The sequence below is a fragment of the Rhinichthys klamathensis genome, unplaced genomic scaffold (genome assembly GCF_029890125.1).
Source record: "Rhinichthys klamathensis goyatoka isolate OS25496 unplaced genomic scaffold, OSU_Roscu_1.1 h1tg000331l_1, whole genome shotgun sequence".
NCBI classification, from domain to species: Eukaryota; Metazoa; Chordata; class Actinopteri; order Cypriniformes; family Leuciscidae; genus Rhinichthys; species Rhinichthys klamathensis.
Genome location: NW_026606846.1, coordinates 319627 through 341100, shown reverse-complemented (window position 1 = coordinate 341100; position 21474 = coordinate 319627). Strand labels below are relative to the sequence as shown.

The window sequence follows — 21474 nt, the reverse complement described above, 5'->3', positions numbered from 1 at the left end:
GCCATGAACTTCAGTACCCAGAATCCTTTGCCAGACTCATCATGAATTATTGCATTCACCTGTTTGTCTCTATTTATACCATGTTCTCTCTCTCATTTCTCAGCGAGGTTGTGTAGTTGTCACACTGCACGTCTGAGCGCTCTCTCTTGTGTTTTTATTGTGGATTGTGTGCAAGTGTTTTGACCCTTTGTCTGGCGTATGACTACGATTCTGGATTTTCCACTGAAGCTGCGCTTGGATCTTCCTAAAGTCTCAGAGCGATCCGTGATCGTTCCTCTCCCAGTCTAGGGGTCGGGAGGAGAGGTGACAAAGGGAAGTATGATAATGTAGAGATGTGAAAATATGTGCAGAACACACTTCAGTCTCACAGTGAAAACATTACACCACTTTAAGGAAAAGTTACAGTATTTATTTCCTTCATATATCAAAAAGGTTAACAAAGGGAATAAATCTTCAGGAGAGAGTAAGGCCTAAAATAATAACAGAAAAGCAACAGCACAAACTTCCCTGAGCTTCCTCTCTGACCAGAAACTGGAAAGAAAAATATATATACAAAATTCAAAAAACACACTCCTACATTTCCCAGATAAGTATAATCAACTGAACAGAGCTAATAAGAAGTTATACAATACATTTTAATTACCAACAGAAAATGAAGTAAATGCCTGCTTTCACAATATCTTTTAGTTATCCACAGGTAAAAAACACTTTTTTTTTGCAACATTTAAAAAAAAACAGAATTAAAGACAATTATGACAAAAATCAGTCAAAGCAAATCAAACCCAGAGACAATAGAACTAAAGATGTTCTTTATCAGATCTACTGTGTCCATCTCTTGCACATCTTCCCAAACTCAACACAATGATGAACACATGAGCTCCAGGTGACAACATCCAAACACATTTCAGTATTTATTTACTGTTGATCATGTGTCAGTGTCAGAGAGACCTGGAGTCTCAACAACAGCTCCTGATCGACCATCAACTTCACCAACTCTCTCTTCACACACTCGTGACTGAATCTAGTCTTCATTCACTCACACACTCATCTCTTCCCAGAATACTGTTTCCTGTTGCACTCTTCCCATTTCCTGTCTTCCTGATCAGAGCAATCCTTAGACACTCCTGATCCTCTGATGGACCTTCAGCTCCTGAAAATCACAGCGGTAGAAAGAAGACTTAGAGAAATGAAGATCACAACTTTAACATTGTTGTGTTGTAGAAGTTGCAGCTGAATGATAATTGATTATGAACTGGAAAAACAACAAGTCACTTGCAATAATAATAATAATAATAATAAACTCAATGGATGGATACTAGGGCTGGGTAAAAAATATTGATTTCTCGATTTTAATCGATTCTCATTTTTACAAACCGATATTGATTCCTAAATCCCAATAATCGATTAGTCATTCTGTTTTCAGTTGATGAATGAATGGAACATGGTAGAGCGCATCGCATCCAATAAATCGCAATAGTCTTTGTGCTTTGTTACTATTGATATAAAACAAAGTCTCATGATTCAAATTCCATTTTCACACGAAATTGGTGTGGCGCACAGCGAGGTGCATGGTTTTTGAACGTGAGGCACGGCGTGTAATTATGGAGACTGACTTGAGTTAAGTTATTATTGAATAAATGTTTTATTTTTCGTTATGTTAATAAATGGATTGGCATATCCGACGTTAAGTTCAGACTTTTCAAAGTTTATTATTTTATCTTATTTAATTATTTTAAGCCACAAGGAAACAGCACGCCCGAAACACGCGTGCAAACGACTTAAATGTGCGCCAACACCAGTTACAGCGCCAAATAAACATGAATGAGCATCTGAAAGTGTGTAAAAGTGTGTAAAAGTACAACTCATCGAAATCCGTATCATGTCACATGGAATCACTCAATCAGTGTTTCAGCCGTGGAAAGACGTCAGTAAAACTAATTCCATGTTTCCTTAGAATATTACCAAGTGGCAGCATATATATTGAGAATAATAAAGGGCCTAACACAGATCCCTGCGGCACTCCATAGTTTGTCGAAGTTATGATCGATTTTTCTCCATTTAAGTAGACTAAATGGTAGCGGTCAGATAAGTATGACCTGAACCAGCTTAATGCTTGTCCTTGAACACCAGTGTAATTTTGTAGTCGATCTAAGAGTATTGTGTGATCTATAGTATCGAACGCAGCACTAAGATCAAGTAAAACTAGTACTGAGATACAGCCTTGGTCCGAAGCTAAAAGTAAATCATTTGTGATTCTAACGAGCGCAGTTTCAGTGCTATGATGTGGCCTGAATCCAGACTGAAACTTTTCATAGATGTCGTTTTCTTGCAAGAAAGAGCCGAGTTGAGCGGACACAACTTTTTCTAATATTTTTGACATAAATGGAAGATTTGAGATGGGTCTGTAATTTGCTAGGTTATTTGGATCTAATTGTGGTTTCTTAATAAGAGGTTTTATAACTGCCAGCTTGAACGTTCTTGTTAATAATATTGAGAAGAGGCTCTTCCACTACAGGTAACACTTCTTTCAATAGTTTAGTTGGTATAGGATCTAATAAACATGTTTTTGTTTTAGATGAAGTGATAAGTTTATTGAACTCTTTTTGTTCAATGGTTGTAAAGCATTGTAGTTGTTCTTGCGGGGTGATAATTGCGGCTGAATTATAAGGCGCGAGCAAAGATTGAGCGTTTACGATTGTGGTTCTGATGCTTTCAATTTTCTCGGTGAAGAAGTTCATGAAATCATTACTACTAAACTGTAACGAGGTATTTTGTTCAGGTGACGTCTGTTTATTTGTTAGTCTAGCCAGGGTATTAAATAAAAACCTTGGATTATTTCGGTTGTTTTCTATTAGTTTGCTGAGGTGCTCAGCCCTGGCTGTTTTAAGGGCCTTTTTATAACGCGACACACTGTCTTTCCACGCGATTCTAAAGACCTCTAAATTAGTTTTTTTCCATTTACGCTCTAAATTACGGGTTTCTCTCTTTAAAACATACGTAGTATTATTGTATCATGGTGCTATACTTTTTTCTCTGACCTTTTTCAATCTAATGGGTGCAACAGTATCCAATGTTCTAAAGAGAATGGAGCTCATAGTGCTAGTTAATTCGTCTAGTTCATCTGTTTGTTTGGGTTCGGGCAGCAGCTGAGTCAGATCAGATAAGCTATTTGAGAAATGATCTATGGTGGATGGAAGAATTGTTCTACCTGGTCGATAACGTGGCGCAGCATGACATATTACAGCAGTAGGCCTACGTAATATGCAAGTTACCATGTAATGGTCCGTGACATCATCACTTTGTGGAATGATATCTATATCGGTTGGATCGGTTCCATATGATATAATTAAATCGAGTGTATGATTAAGACGATGAGTTGGTCCGGTGACGTTTTGCTTGACCCCAAAGGAGTTTAATAAATCTGTGAACGCAGTCCCTAACGCATCATTTGAATTATCTACGTGTATGTTAAAATCTCCAACAATTAATGCTTTATCGACGTTGACCAATAGATCTGATAGAAAGTCTGCAAACTCTTTTAGGAAATCAGTGTAGGGCCCTGGAGGTCTATATACAGTAGCCAAGGCTAGAGATAATAGGGATTTTTTTCTTACATCTAAGAGCGTAACATTTAACACAAGTACTTCAAACGAATTAAACCTGTGGCGAGTTTTCTGAGTAACATTAAGGATATCTCTGTAGATTGTTGCAACATCGCCGCCACGACCGATCAGACGGGGCTCATGCTTATAACAGTATCCTGGCGGAGTAGACTCATTTAGGCCGAAATAATCATTTGGTTTAAGCCAGGTTTCAGTAAGGCACAGAACATCGAAATTATTATCTGTGACCATTTCATTTACAATAACCGCCTTAGGTGTGAGCGATCTAATGTTTAGAAGACCTAGCTTTAGAAATTGCGCGGAAGAACCTCGGTCGGTCCCAAAACAGATTCCAATTATTTACAAAGAGTAGTTTCTTCTCATTGCACCATGACAATAACCATTCATTTAGCATGAATAATCTACTGAACTTTTCATGCCCTTGTCGGTATGTAGGAAGCGGTCCAGACACAATAATCGATGTTTCAGGCGATGTTCTGCGTACCGTATCGATAAGGCTCCTGAAGTCTTTCTTCAGAACCTCCGTCTGTCGCAGCCTAATGTCGTTAGCTCCCGCGTGCAGCACAACAGCTCCAACGCGCTCATCACCGTTCAAGATCTCAGTTACCCGCGCAGTGATATCGAGAACACGAGCACCAGGAAAGCAATGACTGTGCACCTTACTTTTACCTAACGTAGCGTGGACGTGTCGGACCGTGAAATCGCCGATGATCACAGCATCGCGTTCCGTTTCACGAAGAGGGGAGAAGCGGTTCTGGGTGGAGATCTCCAAAACCGGGAGGGGCGAAAAGATTCTTGTCCTGGCACGCGGCTTCCGCGGAACCACCCAGGCTTCGTGGTGGTGTGTTGGAGCCGGAGTGAATGAAACCATGGCTGATCGTGACCTGGACGCTCGGGACCAATGCTGAGAAACGCACGGAGTAGACGTGGTCAGCGTCAGCGGGTTACTAACGTTAATCACTGATCCGTGTGCATCAGCGCGTGATGTTTCAAGAGCTAAACGCCGGTCTCTCAGCTCAGCTTGTGTCTCTAGAAGGTCACGGATCTGTTTTTCTACAGCCTCTAATTCAGACTGCACCGCGAGCAAATCAGATTTGTTCTCATCTGCACCAAGAGGTATAACATACATCTGATATATTCGCCATTTTAACAGATGGACAGGAAGTTAGCAATTATGCAACCAGTGATGCTATTAATATTTATACTAATTTATGACTCAAGTCTTGGGTATAATCCGTCTTTTTAGTGGTACGGGTGTAATGTAGACGCACGATAGACAGGAAAATATTCGTTTGTAAGTGAGTGTAAAGAACGCGTCTGGCAATCGATCGTAGGGCCGAGCAGCAGTGAAGCAGTGTCTCGCTCTACAACCAACAACCAAATGTTCCAACCGTATTTGCGGTTCCAGCCGTATAATGGCTTGAGACGTGTCTGGCCAACAGTCCAAGTTGTAATTATGAGTTAAATGATGGTTCAGAATAGAATAAAAGAAAGAAATACGGAAAAACAGAAGGAAATGCGAAGCTAATACGAGGCTTAGACAGCCATGGCGCAAACAAACTCACAGCAGGCAGCGAGGCAGACTAGTGTAGAGAAACAAGCCGATCGACTTACAAATTGATGGCACAAACAGGGAGCGAGACCCAAAGGCACTCGAGACATCAGATTGTCACGAGTATCACATATTGCCGCAGTAGCCTCCTCTACCCCAGATACGGCTCTGACAAGGATTGCAAACACTGGTCTCCTACCACCGCCTATACATCTTGAGAACAGATTTGAAGTATTAATGAATGAGGAATCCCTGAATGTGATGAATGTGATCGAACACAGACTGAATAAGCCAGTAGCTAACACTGCTAACTGGCGCTCAAGGTCGAGCAGACAGCGGCACTCAGCTCAGAGCGCAGCCGAGCACAGGACTCTGATAGAGGGTGACTCCATAATCAGAAATATTATTAGCAGGGATACAACTACGTGCTGCCTTCCACAAGCAACGACTTCTGATGTAAATAGGGAACTTAAGAACATTATGATGAAACATAAGCCTGCAAATCGACTAATCATTCATGTGGGGAAAAATGATATTCATAAAGAGCAGTCAGAACTCCTTAATAAGGATTTCAATTAACTTTTTGAAACACTTAAAAGACTGAAAGTTCAGACATTCATCAGTGGACCACTTCCAGCAAAAGAACAAACAGGTTTTCACGGTTGCTTGGGCTCAACACATGGCTGCAAAAAACTGCAACTGTGAACTTCATTGACAACTTCAATCTTTTCTGGAGTCAGAGGCAACTGTTTCAACAGGATGGGCTCCACCCAAACAAACTTGGTTCAAGAGTGCTAAAGGACAATATCTACTTCTCCCTCAATCATCCTTCTGCAGTGTGTGCCAATCCACTCAACCTGAATGACACACACACACCTGGACACAGTATGAATGACCACAGGACTTCACTTCAGCACCTGAATGGACATGCGGTTGACATATCACACAAGGACAACGATAACACCATGCAACCACAACAACCTCTGATCACGGACACAATCTCACAGAGCTCACCACAGACAGACCGGGACATATTAGAACTGCTCCAAGATTCAGCTCCCAAGGACGACTTTCTGGAAAACAGCGATGGAAACCAGGACAGCATACTACAGCCTCGGATAACACCAGAGCAACAGCCCCTCTCCCCAGACACGTTATCCCTCTCTCCAACATCTCCACTTCTGTGCTTCTCAGAAAAAATGGAAAATCTGGTGTATGCTGGAACCAAACTATCCCACTCTTTTGCTGCAAGCCCCCAGATGTCCACCAAAAAACGGCAGGCCCCACAACCACCAAAGCCTGCGGGCCCAGCTCGCCCTCCCCCTCCTCCTGTGAGAGCTCCTCTGCCACAGCGCCAGGGCACACACCCTCCTCCATCGGCTCGAGGTGAACCAAAAACAACTGATACCAGCTCTCAGTGATATGTGTCGGGTCCCCGCTATGATAACAGTAACTTTCTTAAATTTCTTACTTAAACTTTTCTTAACTTTCTGCAGTGGAACAATCCTCAATGAAACATCCCCTCCTAACTTTACTTTTATGAGTGTCTGCAGAGCGGGTAAGAGAGGCGGGGGCTTAGCTGCTCTTTTTAAAGATGTCTATGAATGTAAGCAAATATCATTTGGGAATTACCCGTCTTTTGAATATCTGGGTATTGTGTTAAAAGGTGCCCCACGTATTTTACTTATCATTATTTACAGGCCTCCAAAATTCTCTCCAGCCTTTGCTGAGGACTTTACAGAACTGCTATCAACAATTTCCTCAGAGAAATTGACTGTTTTGCCATTGCTGGAGATTTTAACATTCCCATAGATAATGCAGAAAACAATATGGCAAAAGAAATTAAAACTGTTATAAGTCTGAGTGGACATCCATGACATGCGGAGTCCCTCAAGGCTCAATTCTTGCACCACTCCTATTCAACCTTTATATGCTCCCAATGAGCCAAATAATGAGAAAGAACCGAATCTCCTACCACAGCTATGCAGACGACACACAGCTCTACTTAGCCCTATTGCCTAACGACTACAGCCCCATTGACTCCCTGTGCCAATGCATTGATGAAGTCAACGGTTGGATGTGCCAAAACTTTCTTCAGTTAAACAAAGACAAAACTGAAGTCATTGCGTTTGGAAACAAAGATGAACTTCTCAAGGTGAATGCATACCTTGACGCTAGGGGTCTAACAACTAAAAATCAAGTCAGGAATCTTGGTGTGTCTCTAGAGTCAGACCTTAGTTTCAGAAGTCATGTCAAAGCAATAACTAAATCAGTATACTATCATCTGAAAAATATTGCAAGAATTAGATGCTTTGTTTCCAATTGAACCCGTATTAGATTAGAACCCGTAACCGGATCGATGGATTTATTTACCGGTTGAGCAGAGAGGCTGCGCAGTTTGACAAGTTGGTACCCAGCACTTATGAAAATGACGCCCGTGGTGGTAACGCACCGCATTTAACGCCGAGTAACGTTAACGGCGTTGTAACAACGGGATAAATAAATAGTTAGATTACCTCGTTACTGAAAAAATAACGCCGTTCTTTTAAGGCGTTATTCCAAACACTGCCGGCTATAGATGGAGAGGAGAGATTTGGCTATAGGGTGATGTGTGTCTGACTTACACAGAAGAGACTTTGTTGCTCAGCACATGAAAATAAACTACTTACCGTGATCTCAGACTGTGTTTAAGTGGTTTCTCCACTGTGTGGATCTTCATGTGTCGCTTCAGGTGACTTTTAGTAGAGAAACTCGACCCGCACTGATCACACGTGTGCGGCTTCTCTCCAGTGTGGATCCTCTCATGTGTTTTCAGATTTGATGACTGACTGAATCTCTTGTCACAGTGTGAACACTTGTAAGGTTTTTCTCCAGTGTGGATCATCTCATGTGTTTTCAGAGATGATGACTGACTGAATCTCTTGTCACAGTGTGAACACTTGTAAGGTTTTTCTCCAGTGTGGATCATTTCATGTGTTTTCAGATGTGTTGAATGACTGAATCTCTTGTCGCAGTGTGAACACTTGTAAGGTTTTTCTCCAGTGTGGATTCTCTGGTGTAGTTTTAAACTGTCCGCTGTAGTAAAAGTCTTCTCACACTCAAAGCACATGTACTCTCTCACACCAGTGTGAGTTTTCTCATGTACGTGTAAATATGACATTAGTGAAAAACTCTTTCCACACACAGAACATGAATGTGGCTTCTCCTTCATATGAACTGTCAGGTGTGTCTTCAGGGCTGATGTACTAGAAAATGTTCTGCCGCATTGATCACATGAGAACGGCTTCTCTCCGGTGTGGATCCTCATGTGTTGATTGCGACTTGTTATGCGTGTGAATCTCTTCCCACACTGATCACATGTGAACGGCTTTTCTCCAGTGTGGATCCTCATGTGATCTTTAAGGTATGAAGATTGACTGAAATCTTTCCCACATTGATCACACTTAAACGGCTTATCTCCAGTGTGAACTCTCATGTGAAGCTTCAGGTGACATTTAAAAGCAAAACTCTTTCCACACTGATCACACATGTGCCGCTTCTCTCCAGTGTGGATCCTCTCATGCACTTTCAGAGATTTTGAGTGACTGAATCTCTTGTCACAGTGTGAACACTTGTAAGGTTTGAACGGCTTCTCTCCGGTGTGGATCCTCATGTGACCATCAAGATATTGTTTGCGTGTGAAACTCTTCCCACACTGAGTGCAGGTGAAAGATTTCTTGGCTTTTCTTTTCTTTAAAAATGTCTGTTTAGTCTTTGAGCGACTCAAGGGTTTTCCTCCAGGTTGGACATGATGTTCCTCCTTCACTTCACTCAGTTCTTCTCTCTCCTCCTTCACTTCATTCAGTTCTTCTCTCTCCTCCTCCACTTCACTCAGTTCTTCTCTCTCCTCCTTCACTTCACTCAGTTCTTCTCTCTCCTCCTTCACTTCACTCAGTTCTTCTCTCTCCTCCTTCACTTCACTCAGTTCTTCTCTCTCCTCCTTCACTTCACTCAGTTCTTCTCTCTCCTCCTTCACTTCACTCAGTTCTTCTCTCTCCTCCTTCACTTCACTCAGTTCTTCTCTCTCCTCCTTCACTTCACTCAGTTCTTCTCTCTCCTCCTTCACTTCACTCAGTTCTTCTCTCTCCTCCTTCACTTCACTCAGTTCTTCAGTCTCCTCCTTCACTTCACTCAGTTCTTCTCTCTCCTCCTTCACTTCACTCAGTTCTTCTCTCTCCTCCTTCACTTCACTCAGTTCTTCTCTCTCCTCCTTCACTTCACTCAGTTCTTCTCTCTCCTCCTTCACTTCACTCAGTTCTTCTCTCTCCTCCTCCACTTCACTCAGTTCTTCTCTCTCCTCCTTCAGTTCTTCTCTCTCCTCCTTCACTTCACTCAGTTCTTCTCTCTCCTCCTTCACTTCACTCAGTTCTTCAGTCTCCTCCTTCACTTCACTCAGTTCTTCTCTCTCCTCCTTCACTTCACTCAGTTCTTCTCTCTCCTCCTCCACTTCACTCAGTTCTTCACTCTCCTCGCTCTCTTCCATCAGGTCTGACAAGAAAAAAAATATTACATTTAATTTTCAGAACATTACAGTTTTTCTCAATTGTTTACACACAAATTCTGGTACTTGAGACACAATGACCACAACATGTAACTCATTCACCAACCCCCTGAACCAATTCTGCTAAACCACAAGCACAATTCCTGCTTTACACTCAAATTGCAGTTCTAAAACACACTTTTTTCAAAACACTACACACAATCTCTCGCACAATTTTCATGCAGAAAGTATCTTGTTTTCACAAGGAACACACTGCCATTCATATATGCACACTGACTCATCACAAGGGCAAACACCCGTCACACAGTTTTACACTTAGCAATCAGAGCTTTAGCATAAAAGGGCAACAGGTGAGCTCTTCAATGGAGCAATGGATGCCAACCTTGGAAACAGAGGCAGAGCCAGAGGAGTGAGAGTAAGAGGAGGAGGATGGGGAGGACGAGGAAGGCCAAGGACCGTAATCTCTGATGAGATCCGAGCCACTTTGGTTGATCATGTGGTCAACCATGTTCTAACAATGAGGGAGGCTGGGCAAAGAGTACAACCAAATCTGAGCAGGTACACTGTAGCATCCATCATCCAGACTTTCCGAAATGAGAATAGGTAAGAAATCTACTCCCACTAGAAAATTGCAGTACTGCATATCAATACAGTAGTACAGTATTGCCTGTGGACTGTTCTGTCGGACTGTAAAAATACTGTTAAGTATGTTTCAAGTATTTAGGGAATGTATACCTACTTTGTATTTACAGTATTTTACTATTTGTGTGGCAGAACTGAAAGATTACCAACACAAGGTGGTCAGGAACATTACAGCAAATACAAAGAAAAATAATAGAAAACAATGACACATTTAAAAATATTGATAGGGTAAGCTTATCAACACTGGACCGTGTCTTGCGCAGAAATCATGTCAGGATGAAGCAGGTCTACAGGGGGCCATTTGAACGCAATTCAGAAAGAGTCAAAGAATTGCGATGTAACTATGTGCAAGTGAGTCCCACAATTGATGCATACTCTCAACATTGTATACAGTAAATTATACTGCCCTACAAAGGCAAAAGACCTTAACTCGCTAGAGTGTGGAACTGAGAAAAATGACTTTAAAGATTTTTAGTTGTCCCGCCAAATTAATTATGGGTAGGACACTGAAAATCTGGCAATTAGATGTTTAAGTAATGAAAATGATCTACATAACAAAATTTTGAGCTCAAACTTGACTTTTGACCACTATTTTAACGTTACTGTACTCTGCCTTTGTATTGTCAGCAAAAAGTGAGAAGTCATGCCAAGGCAAAAGGCCGTAACTTCCACATTATCAATATTTGGTTGCTGATCACCATTAACAAAATCATTATAGTAACACCTGTATAAGATCTAGTGATCATGGCATTTATTTTGTATGATTTACAATTATAGCCTTCTACTTATTGTGCTTTGGTTGAATTCTGCTGGCCCTATACATTAGTCTTTACCGCTATGGAGGTATTTTGTCTAAGAGTATCTTCAAGTGGTAGGCATAAGACTTGCTAAACACGCGTTCAAAATGATCACGATAAAACAGATCCTCGCGCACATTCGACCCGGAGACTGGTTTATAGCGGTGGATCTGAAAGACGCATACTTTCACAGGCGTTTGTTTACAGAGATTCGTGTTCGAAGGTGTCACGCTCCGTTCACGAAAAGTAGCCTATGCAGTGCTTTACGTTACCCCTTAGGACTCAGTAGGGAGCGCGTTCTGGACTACCTAGACGACTAATGGATTTATAGCACGACCTTCTGTTTTCTGCGTCTTTTCAGTAGCGTTGGTTTCAGCTGTCTGCCCTATTATTGTGCGTGCACTTCGCTCGTCCCGCGGATTTATTCCGGACGCTGTGTTTTGTATGCATGCTTTTAACAGCTGTTCTGATGTTGTATGCACCAGCAGCACTTCTTGCTTCATTATGCTGTATGCGACAATATACCCTTGTTGCTTCATTATTATCACTCCCTGTGATATATTAGTCCTGCGCGTCGGCTCGGCCGTGTTCAGGGCGGAGCTGAAGGCGCCGGCGAAGTTTTGGGACTCTGCCAGCTAGATGCATGGTTGTTTCAACTAGGTCCGGTACCCGAACTGGGTGAGGCGGGGCTTTAGTTCTTTGTTGTATTGACCTGCTTCGGCATGAGTAACATTTTTCTGTCAACTCTGCATATATCCTTCGCGATCGATATCGCACTTTTGTCGATGGAGCGGGTTAAGAGCATACTAAATGTTCTGACCGCATCAGTGCAGGACAAAGCTCTGAGGACATCAGAAGTTACAGGGACGGATGGTAGCTGCACAAAGTACACAGGCTACATCGTAATTTCAATATTAATGGAGAGTAAAACAAAGGCAGAACACCGTATAATCTGATAGGTAGCATTATTTGATAGAACACCGGCACCGTAACTTCATATTGACGCGCGGCTAAACAAAGGCAGAGTACCGTAACTCGATATGAGCGTTCCAAAACTAAGCCAAAGAGCGGTAACTGGTGTTACGGTGTTCTGCCTTGGTTTCTCATGGGCTTTTGGAAGTTACGGTTAAGACAACCCATTATTTTCTCGAAAAAACAACGGAATTGACTCACGATACTTATCCACATGATAAAGGAGGTCTTGAATGTGCCAAAAATATCAATAACTCATTTTCGACCAAAAACGAAGTTACGGTCTTTTGCCTTTGCACGGCAGTATACATATTTCAATATTGTAATCATAATGATTGTGCTTCACAATAGTGACCACGCCATGTCTATTTCTGATATTGTCATGTGTGTTTCAGAGAGTCCTTGAGCTAGAGGTGGCTGCAGTGGAGCACCAGTTCATCTTCATTGAAGAGGTTGGGTTCAACCTCACAAAGAGACGAAAGAGGGGAAGGAATATCATCGGCCAGCGCGGAGGGAACATCACAATGTCTGTAACTGTGTACAGTAAATTCTTCTGTTGTTGTGAATGTAGTGTATGTGCAACTTTTGTGTTGGTTGGGAATGGGATGTACACTGTGTACATTGTTTTTGTGGGGAAAATAAAATATATTTGTGTATTTGTGTGTTCTGAGTATAAAAACAATATTCTCAAATATTTTACAACACACTTATGTATGTACTGTCTGTAGTAAGTGTAACACTGAACCAAAAAAAAGGCCTAAATCATTATGATGAATGGAGAAGTGTTTTCCATTCACCATAGTGTTTTACATTGAGCGCATCTGTGTTCAACTGGTTCTTATAAATGTCTATTCAAATGATGGTTTGTGTGTGTCATTTGAAAACTAAATACCATTTTGAGAAGAAATAATGAATGTAAAAAAAAGTTTCATTTTGCAGGAGAATTGAGGGGTTTTGCCCCATTGTGTGTGTGTTTTTTGATTTGTGTGTAGAGTTCTGAGAATATGAGGCATTCTTTCAGAAAATGTGTGTAAACAATCGAGAAAAACATTAAAATAATTCAAAGAGAGAAATATAAAGTGAAAGGACATGAAAGTGAGCCCTGATGTAATGGTAGAAAGTAGACAACTGCTATAAAATATTATGATAATTTGATGCCTTTTTATAAATTGATTATATGTCCTTGAAACTTTCCATAAATTAGGTAAATTTAACTTCCAATTATTATTTTTAAAACATTATAGGCACATGTTTCTTTAGCAAGAACTATGAAATATATTTGATCAATGACACAATTATCTAACATGATAATAACATTAAACTATACAATACTGCCATATTTTGACACCAACTTTGAGATTAGTATTTATTTTGCTAAAAATGTTTTAATTATTAATGGCCGTTCACACTAGACTTCCATTCATACGCCTGTGAAAGTGGGACACCAGAAACACAAGCTCAAGTGAATAACCCTGTGAGAAATAACAAGCGTTTAGATTTCAAGTGGAGTGGACTTTGATATGTGTTGAACTTATGTTTAAACAGTGTTTAAACATAAGTTTATTATTAAAAGAGTAATTTTTCATTTCATGACTGCAGTGTCTGTAGAAATGTCACATGCTCAACTATTTATGCGTCAGCTTTAACTATTTTTAAATCAACTATTATTATTATTATTTGTGTCCTACATGTTTCACTCAACCCTGTTACTTCTGGCATGATTTTCCTCCTTTTAAAAACAGAGCATTTCTTAGAACTGTGACACTCAGGAAGTGACATCATCTGGGCTCTTTCTACTGCATGATGGGAAGACAAGAGAATAACCTCAATCCATTGTCTCAGTTTTTACACAAACTGTAGCATTGACTGTATTCATCAACCCTGTTACCAAAGTTACTGTAAGAAGAATCTCTATAAATATGAATAACTTATATTATATTTGACAAATACAACTTTATCAGTAACTTGGTGTTTACTGATTATTCCTGTAAACTATGTTGAAAATGACTTTAATCCTGGTAACGTTGTTGCAAATTGGGAACCAGATATAAAATAAATGTAAAATAAAACAGTTAAAATTGTATTTAGTTTGATCTGATGTTGACAAACAACATAAACATGTCTCAAACCTCCATTTACTGACCATTTGTTGAAGAAAAACCCAGAACATTCTGCACCATTTCATAGTTGAACTGTTTATCTAAATGTGATGAAGTGCTTGAATGTTTCTAACATGAATGTTCTCCAGCATCATGAATGAATGAGGAATAAACACCAACCTCTTTGTTCTTCAGGATCTTCAGTGTGTTTCATTCTGCAGGTTCTGGATCACTCGTGTTCTCACTGTCCTCTTTAATAAACTCAGTCTTGGGAGATTTCAGCTCTTCCTGAAGCTTTCATGCTGGTCTTCACTTGTAGCGGATGGGAATCATTTTAAAAAGCTTTTATTGGAGAATTACTGTGGGAGGAGCTTCACTGATGATGTATTCCAGTGTGGGAGGAGCTTCACTGATGATGTATTCCAGCGTGGGAGGAGCTTCACTGATTTTTTTTTTATTTTTTATTTAATTTGTTTATTTAACAGGGACAATACACTAAGCATTGTTACACATAGACAACCGATGCTGTGTACATAGGGCATATAGCATAAAGCTAGTTTGCGGCCCGCGTCCCTGGTTAGGCTTTTACATAAAGTCAAAACATCCAAAAAACAAAACAAAAAAACAAACAAACAATCATCACAAGAAACAAAACAAATACAAATACACACATGTATACATGTATACTGATGATGTATTCCAGTGTGGGAGGAGCTGATCTGCCTAAATCAAAAATATATAAATTACTGAGCGAGTTTGTTTTTATAATAAATGGCACTTCTTAGCATTTATGTCTGTCTATCTATTCATCATACAGTAACTGATGCCAATTCATTATTTATTTATTTTTTTAAAATATTGCTAATCCTAACATTATTCTGCTTCTTCATTAAAATACAGGTATCTAGAAATATAGAAAATAATATAAAAATATGGAAAATATATAAATATAGAAAAGAATATATAAAGAATATTTATACTTCTCCCAAGTATAAATAATGGTAAGAAAAACAGTTAAAATCAAATAAACGTACATATAGTAGCCAACAAATCCCCTCAGTCTGCTGACACCAATGAAATGAGCTTTAAGTGTCAGTTTACAGGAGATCTGAAGACATCAGCATAATAAATGAGGAGAAAACAGGCACTATTGTCATGAAATAAAGAGTGTTTTCAGCAGATCTGTTAATATTGATGATCCTCAGACTATCAACACTCATTCAACAAGCCATTCAGGATCATCAGCAGATCATCTCACTTTATTCTGAGCGTTTGCTGTTAGAAACACATTATTTGAGTCAGGATACATGATAAAAGCCTATAAAACTACTGCTATACTGAAAGACAATACTGTAATCTCTCACAACATGACATGGATAAAACATCAATAACACAAAATCATCACTCATCTTCACTACAGATAAATAATTACAGCAGCATAATGTCCAAATTAATCTAAATATAGCTAGTTTAATCTTATGATAACTACTTTAATCACTATAAAGTAGATCATTAAAATAAAAACATTCATGCTCAGGAACTGAAAAAGATCATACAACTTTTAAAAATAGAGTAATTCTGCTAAACGGGTGCCATTTGGGTTTGATGAGATGCATAAGGCACAAAAATGTCCCAAAATGTGTTTACAAAGCTTAAGGTTATTCATTCAAGTGTTCTTGCTAACATGATATATGATAAAAATACTATTTTTAAAGAATAACATACTATTTTTAATAATTGTTTATTAGTACATAGCCAATTTCACATGTCCGTGTTGACCAACATGACATTTGCATCTAAAATATTTTTAGAGTATATAGTAAGATATTTTTAACTTATATTTTAAAAAGTTATGTATTTTTTTAAAAACATTTATTATTTTCAGGATTATATGAGTGTCCCTTTTCACATAAGATATATTTTATTCAAAATAAACCTTATTTGTTGTAAATATTTTGTTGTTTGTGTCCATAAACTCTAGAGAACGGAGCATTTTGATTAATATTACATATATTTCCAACTAAACTGTTGGTGATGTCTTCATTATTTAATAACCTGAGAGGATATGTATCTTAATTGTATTTTTCTTTTGTTTGGGTAGATTTCTCAGCTGAGTCTAAAAATCAAGTCAGGAATCTTGGTGTGTCTCTAGAGTCAGTCCTTAGTTTCAGTAGTCATGTCAAAGCAATAACTAAATCAGCATACTATCACCTGAAAAATATTGCAAGAATTAGATGCTTTGTTTCCAGTCAAGACTTAGAGAAACTTGTGCATGCTTTCATCACCAGCAGGGTGGATTACTGTAATGGACTCCTCACTGGCCTAAATTTTGTTTTTTTTTGTTGAAATTTTTTGGAATTCCATTTTTTACCTTTTGCTCGATTTTACCACAAAAGATTGTGTTTTTAATGTTATGAATAAAATGTAATGTCACACAAATGAACTAAAAATGACCAGCGTGTGTCTCCTGCTCTCTGCTGTTAGTGAGCGGCTGCTCTCTCCCCGGGTCTCAATGCTTGTTTTCAACAGAAACACTCTGACATTTATTTTGAAGAACCACATTTCATTTATAAGGGTTAATATTCATGTTAATCCATGTTATTAACTAATTATTTATCACATTAACTGTCTAATGTGATAAATAATTAGTTAAAAACATGGATTAAAGTTCTCCGTCGCTACCACGGATTTCCGTCATTCATAATTCAGTTTATGAGATCAGTGTAGATCGGAGGAGAACACAAAAGTGTTGGCTGATCTTTATTGACAGATTGTCACACTCTAGAGACAATGGTATCGTTAACAGCGTGTGCGCGCCTGACCAATGACAGTGTAGGCAAGTCAAGTCACCTTTATTTATATAGCGCTTTTTACAATACAGATTGTATCAAAGCAGCTTCACAGTGATAACATGAAAATAATACAACAAAGTTTGTTTCTAGAAGAAAATTTCGTCAACGTCCACCTTAAGTAAGGCAGATCAATAATATTGTTGAATATTAAATGTCCCCAACTAAGCAAGCCAAAAGCCAAGGCAACAGTGGAGGAACTGAAACTCCATCAGGGACAGAATGGATAAAAAAAACCTTGGGAGAACCCAGACTCAGTCGGAGGGCCAGTTCTCCTCTGGCCAATGGAGGAACAGTGTATGATTCGGGCAGCGTTAGAACTCAGATTGGATCTGAACATTTAGAGTATTTATCCATTTCCATCTGGTTGGAAGTGGAAGTAATCACGCCGGTATGGAGACGAGTTGTTGAGGATCAGTGCCGATGGCTGTCGTGTGGATGAGGCCTTCACAGGGCTGATGAGGCCGGCACTGCAGGATGAGTTGGGATGGGTCCAGGTCCACCATAGAGGGTCCCTCGGGATAAACGGAGAGACTAATATTAGCGTAGACGCCATCATTCTTATGATGTACCAAGTACACCAGGATTTAAGGGAAGTGTTCCCGGTTCCGGCTGACCTAATCTATGCAGCCTAATTTTGAATTAAGGAAGTCTATAATGTATTATGTGTATGCTAGGTCAAAGAGATGTGTTTTTAGTCTAGCTTTGAACTGACAGAGTGTGTCTGCTTGCCGGACAATGGTAGGAAGACTGTTCCAGAGTTTTGGTGCTAAATAGGAAAAGGATCTCCCGCCTGCAGTCGATTTAGATATTCTAGGTATTATCAACTGGCCGGTGTTTTGAGATCGCAATAGACGTGAAGGACTATAATGCATTAACAGCTCGCTCAAGTCCTGCGGAGCTAAACCATTTAGTGCTTTGTAAGTAATCAGCAATATTTTATAATGTATACGATGTTTAATAGGGAGCCAATGCAGTGTTGACAGAACCGGGCTAATATGGTCATACTTCCTGGTTCTGGTAAGAACTCGAGCTGCGGCGTTTTGAACTAGCTGTAGTTTGTTTATTAAGGGTGCAGGGCAACCACCCAGTAGAGCATTACAGTAATCTAGCCTTGATGTCATGAACGCATCAGCTAATTGTTCTGCATTTGTTAATGAGAGCATATGGTGTTAATTTAGATATGTTTTTAAGATGGAAGAATGCAGTTTTACAGATACTAGACACGTGACTTTCAAAAGAAAGATTGGTATCAAAGAGCACACACACACACCCAGGTTCCTAACCGACGACGAAGACTTAACAGAGCAGCCATTAAGTGTTAGACAGTATTCTGGGTTATTACGTGTGGAAGTTTTTTGTCCAATTATTAGAATCTCTGTCTTTTCAGAATTTAGTAGTAGGAAATTACTAGTCATCCAATTTTTTATATCAGCTATGCATTCCGTTAATTTTGTGAATTGGTAAGTTTCGTTGGGTTTTGAAGAAATATACAGCTGAGTATCATCGGCATAACAGTGAAAGCTAACTCCATGTTTCCTAATGATATAAGACCGGCGTGCATACTTGGACTTCCAAAAAATACTCTAAATGTTCCGATCCAATCTGACTTGTAATGCTGCCCGAATCATGCACTGTTCCTTCGTTGGCCAGAGGAGAACTGGCCCCCCGACTGAGTCTGGTTTCTCCCAAGGTTTTTTTCTTCATTCTGTCCCTGATGGAGTTTGGGTTCCTCCACTGTTGCCTTGGCTTTTGGCTTGCTTTGTTGGGGACATTTAACATTTAATATTCAATAATATTATTGATCTGCCTTACTTAAGGTGGACGTTGACGCAATTTCTTTTAGAAACAAACTTTGTTATATTGTTATATTGTTTTTGTTATATTGTTTTCATGTTATCACTGTGAAGCGCTTTGATACAATCTGTATTGTAAAAAGCGCTATATAAATAAAGGTGACTTGACTTGACCTGACTTGATATCTCCTAATGGTAGCATGTACAGAGTGAACAGCAGCGGTCCTAGTACTGAGCCTTGTGGTACGCCATACTGAACTTGTGATCGATAAGACATCTCTTCATTTACTTCTACAAACTGATAACGGTCAGATAAGTATGATTTAAACCATGCTAATGCAACTCCACTAATGCCAACATAGTTTTCTAGTCTATTTAAAAGAATATTGTGGTCAATGGTGTCAAATGCAGCACTAAGATCGAGTAACACTTATAGAGAGATACAACCACGATCGGATGATAAGACGGATCATTTGTGACTCTAATGAGAGCTGTCTCGGTACTATGGTACGGTCTAAATCCGGACTGAAAATCCTCGCAGATATCATTTCTTTCTAGAAAGGAACATAGTTGTGAAGATACTGCTTTTTCTAATATCTTTGATAGAAAAGGCAGATTCGAGATCGGCCTGTAATTGACTAATTCTGTAGGATCAAGTTGTGGTTTTTTAACAAGCGGTTTTATCATAGCCAGTTTAAAGGTTTTTGGTACGTATCCTAGAGACAAAGATGAATTAATGATATTAAGAAGAGCATCTATGACCTCTGGAAGCATCTCTTTCAGTAGCTTAGTCGGTATAGGGTCTAACATACATGTTGTCGATTTAGATGAATTAACGAGTTTGCAGAATTCTTCCTCTCCTATAGCAACAAATAAATCAAATTTTTCCTCAGGGAGACTACAATGCACTTCCTGATGCGATACTGTAGTAGACGGTTGCATAGTTATAATTTTGTCCCTGATATTATCAATCTTATAAGTGAAGAAGTTCATAAAGTCATTACTGCTGTGTTGCTTGGACATTTCTGGGCTTGAAGTTTTCTTTTTCGTTAGTTTAGCCACTGTTTCAAATAAATACCTAGGATTATGTTTATTTTCTTCTTATAGGGTTGAAAAATAAGCAGATCTAGCAGCTTTTAAAGCCTCTCTGTAAGCAGTCGAGCTCTCCTTCCATGAAATCTGAAATACCTCTAGTTTAGTTTTCTTCCAGCTACGCTCCATTTTTTGTTTTTTGAATAATTGTTAAGTGACCATACATTTCAAATGAATGTTTTATTTGAAGTGATAAGTACACAGGTTAATTTCTTAGAAAATTGATGATTTACGCTGTATTAGAAAGGACAGTAATGGTAATACAGTTCATTTAAATGTTTTGAAAGGGAAATATATTAATAGATTAATGTTACATGTATGTTTAAAAGAGAAATATTACAATTTAAAAATGGTGCTAAAAAGATAAATAGTGATTGGAAAGCTGTTGGAAAATACACATAATTCCTTATAAAAAGTCAGTACTTTCATTTTTTGTTATTTAAAATACAGATTGTGAATTCACGATGAATAATTGTTTTGTTTGCACTAAAATATCCATCCTCCATGAGCAACCCTTAAAATTTCCCTGACATTTTCGTGTTATAATTTATCTTATTACCAGCATTACAAGGCTTGCTTTAAAAAAAGAATAACTGACCATGTATATGTGTTTGCTGCAGAATTAGTGGCCATGATGGCAGCACTCCAGTGGGTAGAGGATGTAAAACCAAGATTAAGAGTAATATGTTCTGATTCTTATACAGCAATCAAAAGCCTCGAAAGTGGACATAAATCAGCAAGGCAAGATATTATATATGAGATTCTCACAAGTTTGTTAAGAATAAGTAAGCTTAATAGAGTTCCTGTGGGTTCCTGCTCATGTGCGAGTGGAGGCTAATGAAGTGGAGGATAAACTAGCTAAACAAGCTGTGAAACACACAGAGATACATATACAAGTGACTCTGAGCAAAAAAGGTCAAATTAAAGAATTTAAAAACAACAAATGGCAAGAAGTATGGAACAGTGAAAACAAGTGAAGACATATGTATAGTCTACAGAAACCAGTAGGAAATGGAAGAAGAGTTTTCAGGAATAGAAAAGAAGAGACAATTATTTCTGGCATTGGAATAAGGCACACTAGACTAAATCATTCTTTGTTCAAAAGAGGAAAACATAAAACGGGCAAATGTAATTATTATTGTGACCAGGCAGAAACAATTGAACATGTTTTAATAAATTGTATTAAATATGAAAAAGAAAGGTTAGAACTTAAGAAGGAAGCAAGAAACTTGGGTGTTGAAGCATTTAATATGGAAAGCATTTTGAAAGTACATGCAGAACAAGATAAAATATATAGTGCTGATATGAATTATGTTAAAGCAATAGGAATAGTCTGGAAAATTTAGAGTGATTGGATGAAGAAATTATTATAATTTAATTTATACATGCAGAATAGTGCTTCACACTCCAGTCCAGTTGGTGGCAGTAATGCACCGAAAGTTGGTTTGCCAACCGCCATAAAACTGCAATAGAAGAAGAAGTCTCCCATAGACTGCTATACGGGGAGGCTGC

General features: G+C 38.9%; 1 protein-coding gene across 1 annotated transcript; it reads right to left on the bottom strand.

Moving 5' to 3' along the window:
- Positions 1–789: 789 nt before the first annotated feature.
- On the bottom strand, positions 790–9698 carry LOC130105973 (gastrula zinc finger protein XlCGF57.1-like). The gene is made up of 2 exons (XM_056272167.1): positions 7845–9698; positions 790–1150 (listed from the first exon to the last, which is right to left on the bottom strand). Exons 1-2 carry the CDS (start codon positions 9695–9697, stop codon positions 1144–1146), a joined length of 1860 nt encoding a protein of 619 aa, XP_056128142.1. The 5' UTR covers position 9698; the 3' UTR covers positions 790–1143.
- Positions 9699–21474: the final 11776 nt, after the last annotated feature.

Bases quoted from the DNA above. Each gene is read 5' to 3' on its own strand.
- LOC130105973 (XM_056272167.1), bottom strand. From the start codon at position 9,697: ATGGAAGAGAGCGAGGAGAGTGAAGAACTGAGTGAAGTGGAGGAGGAG.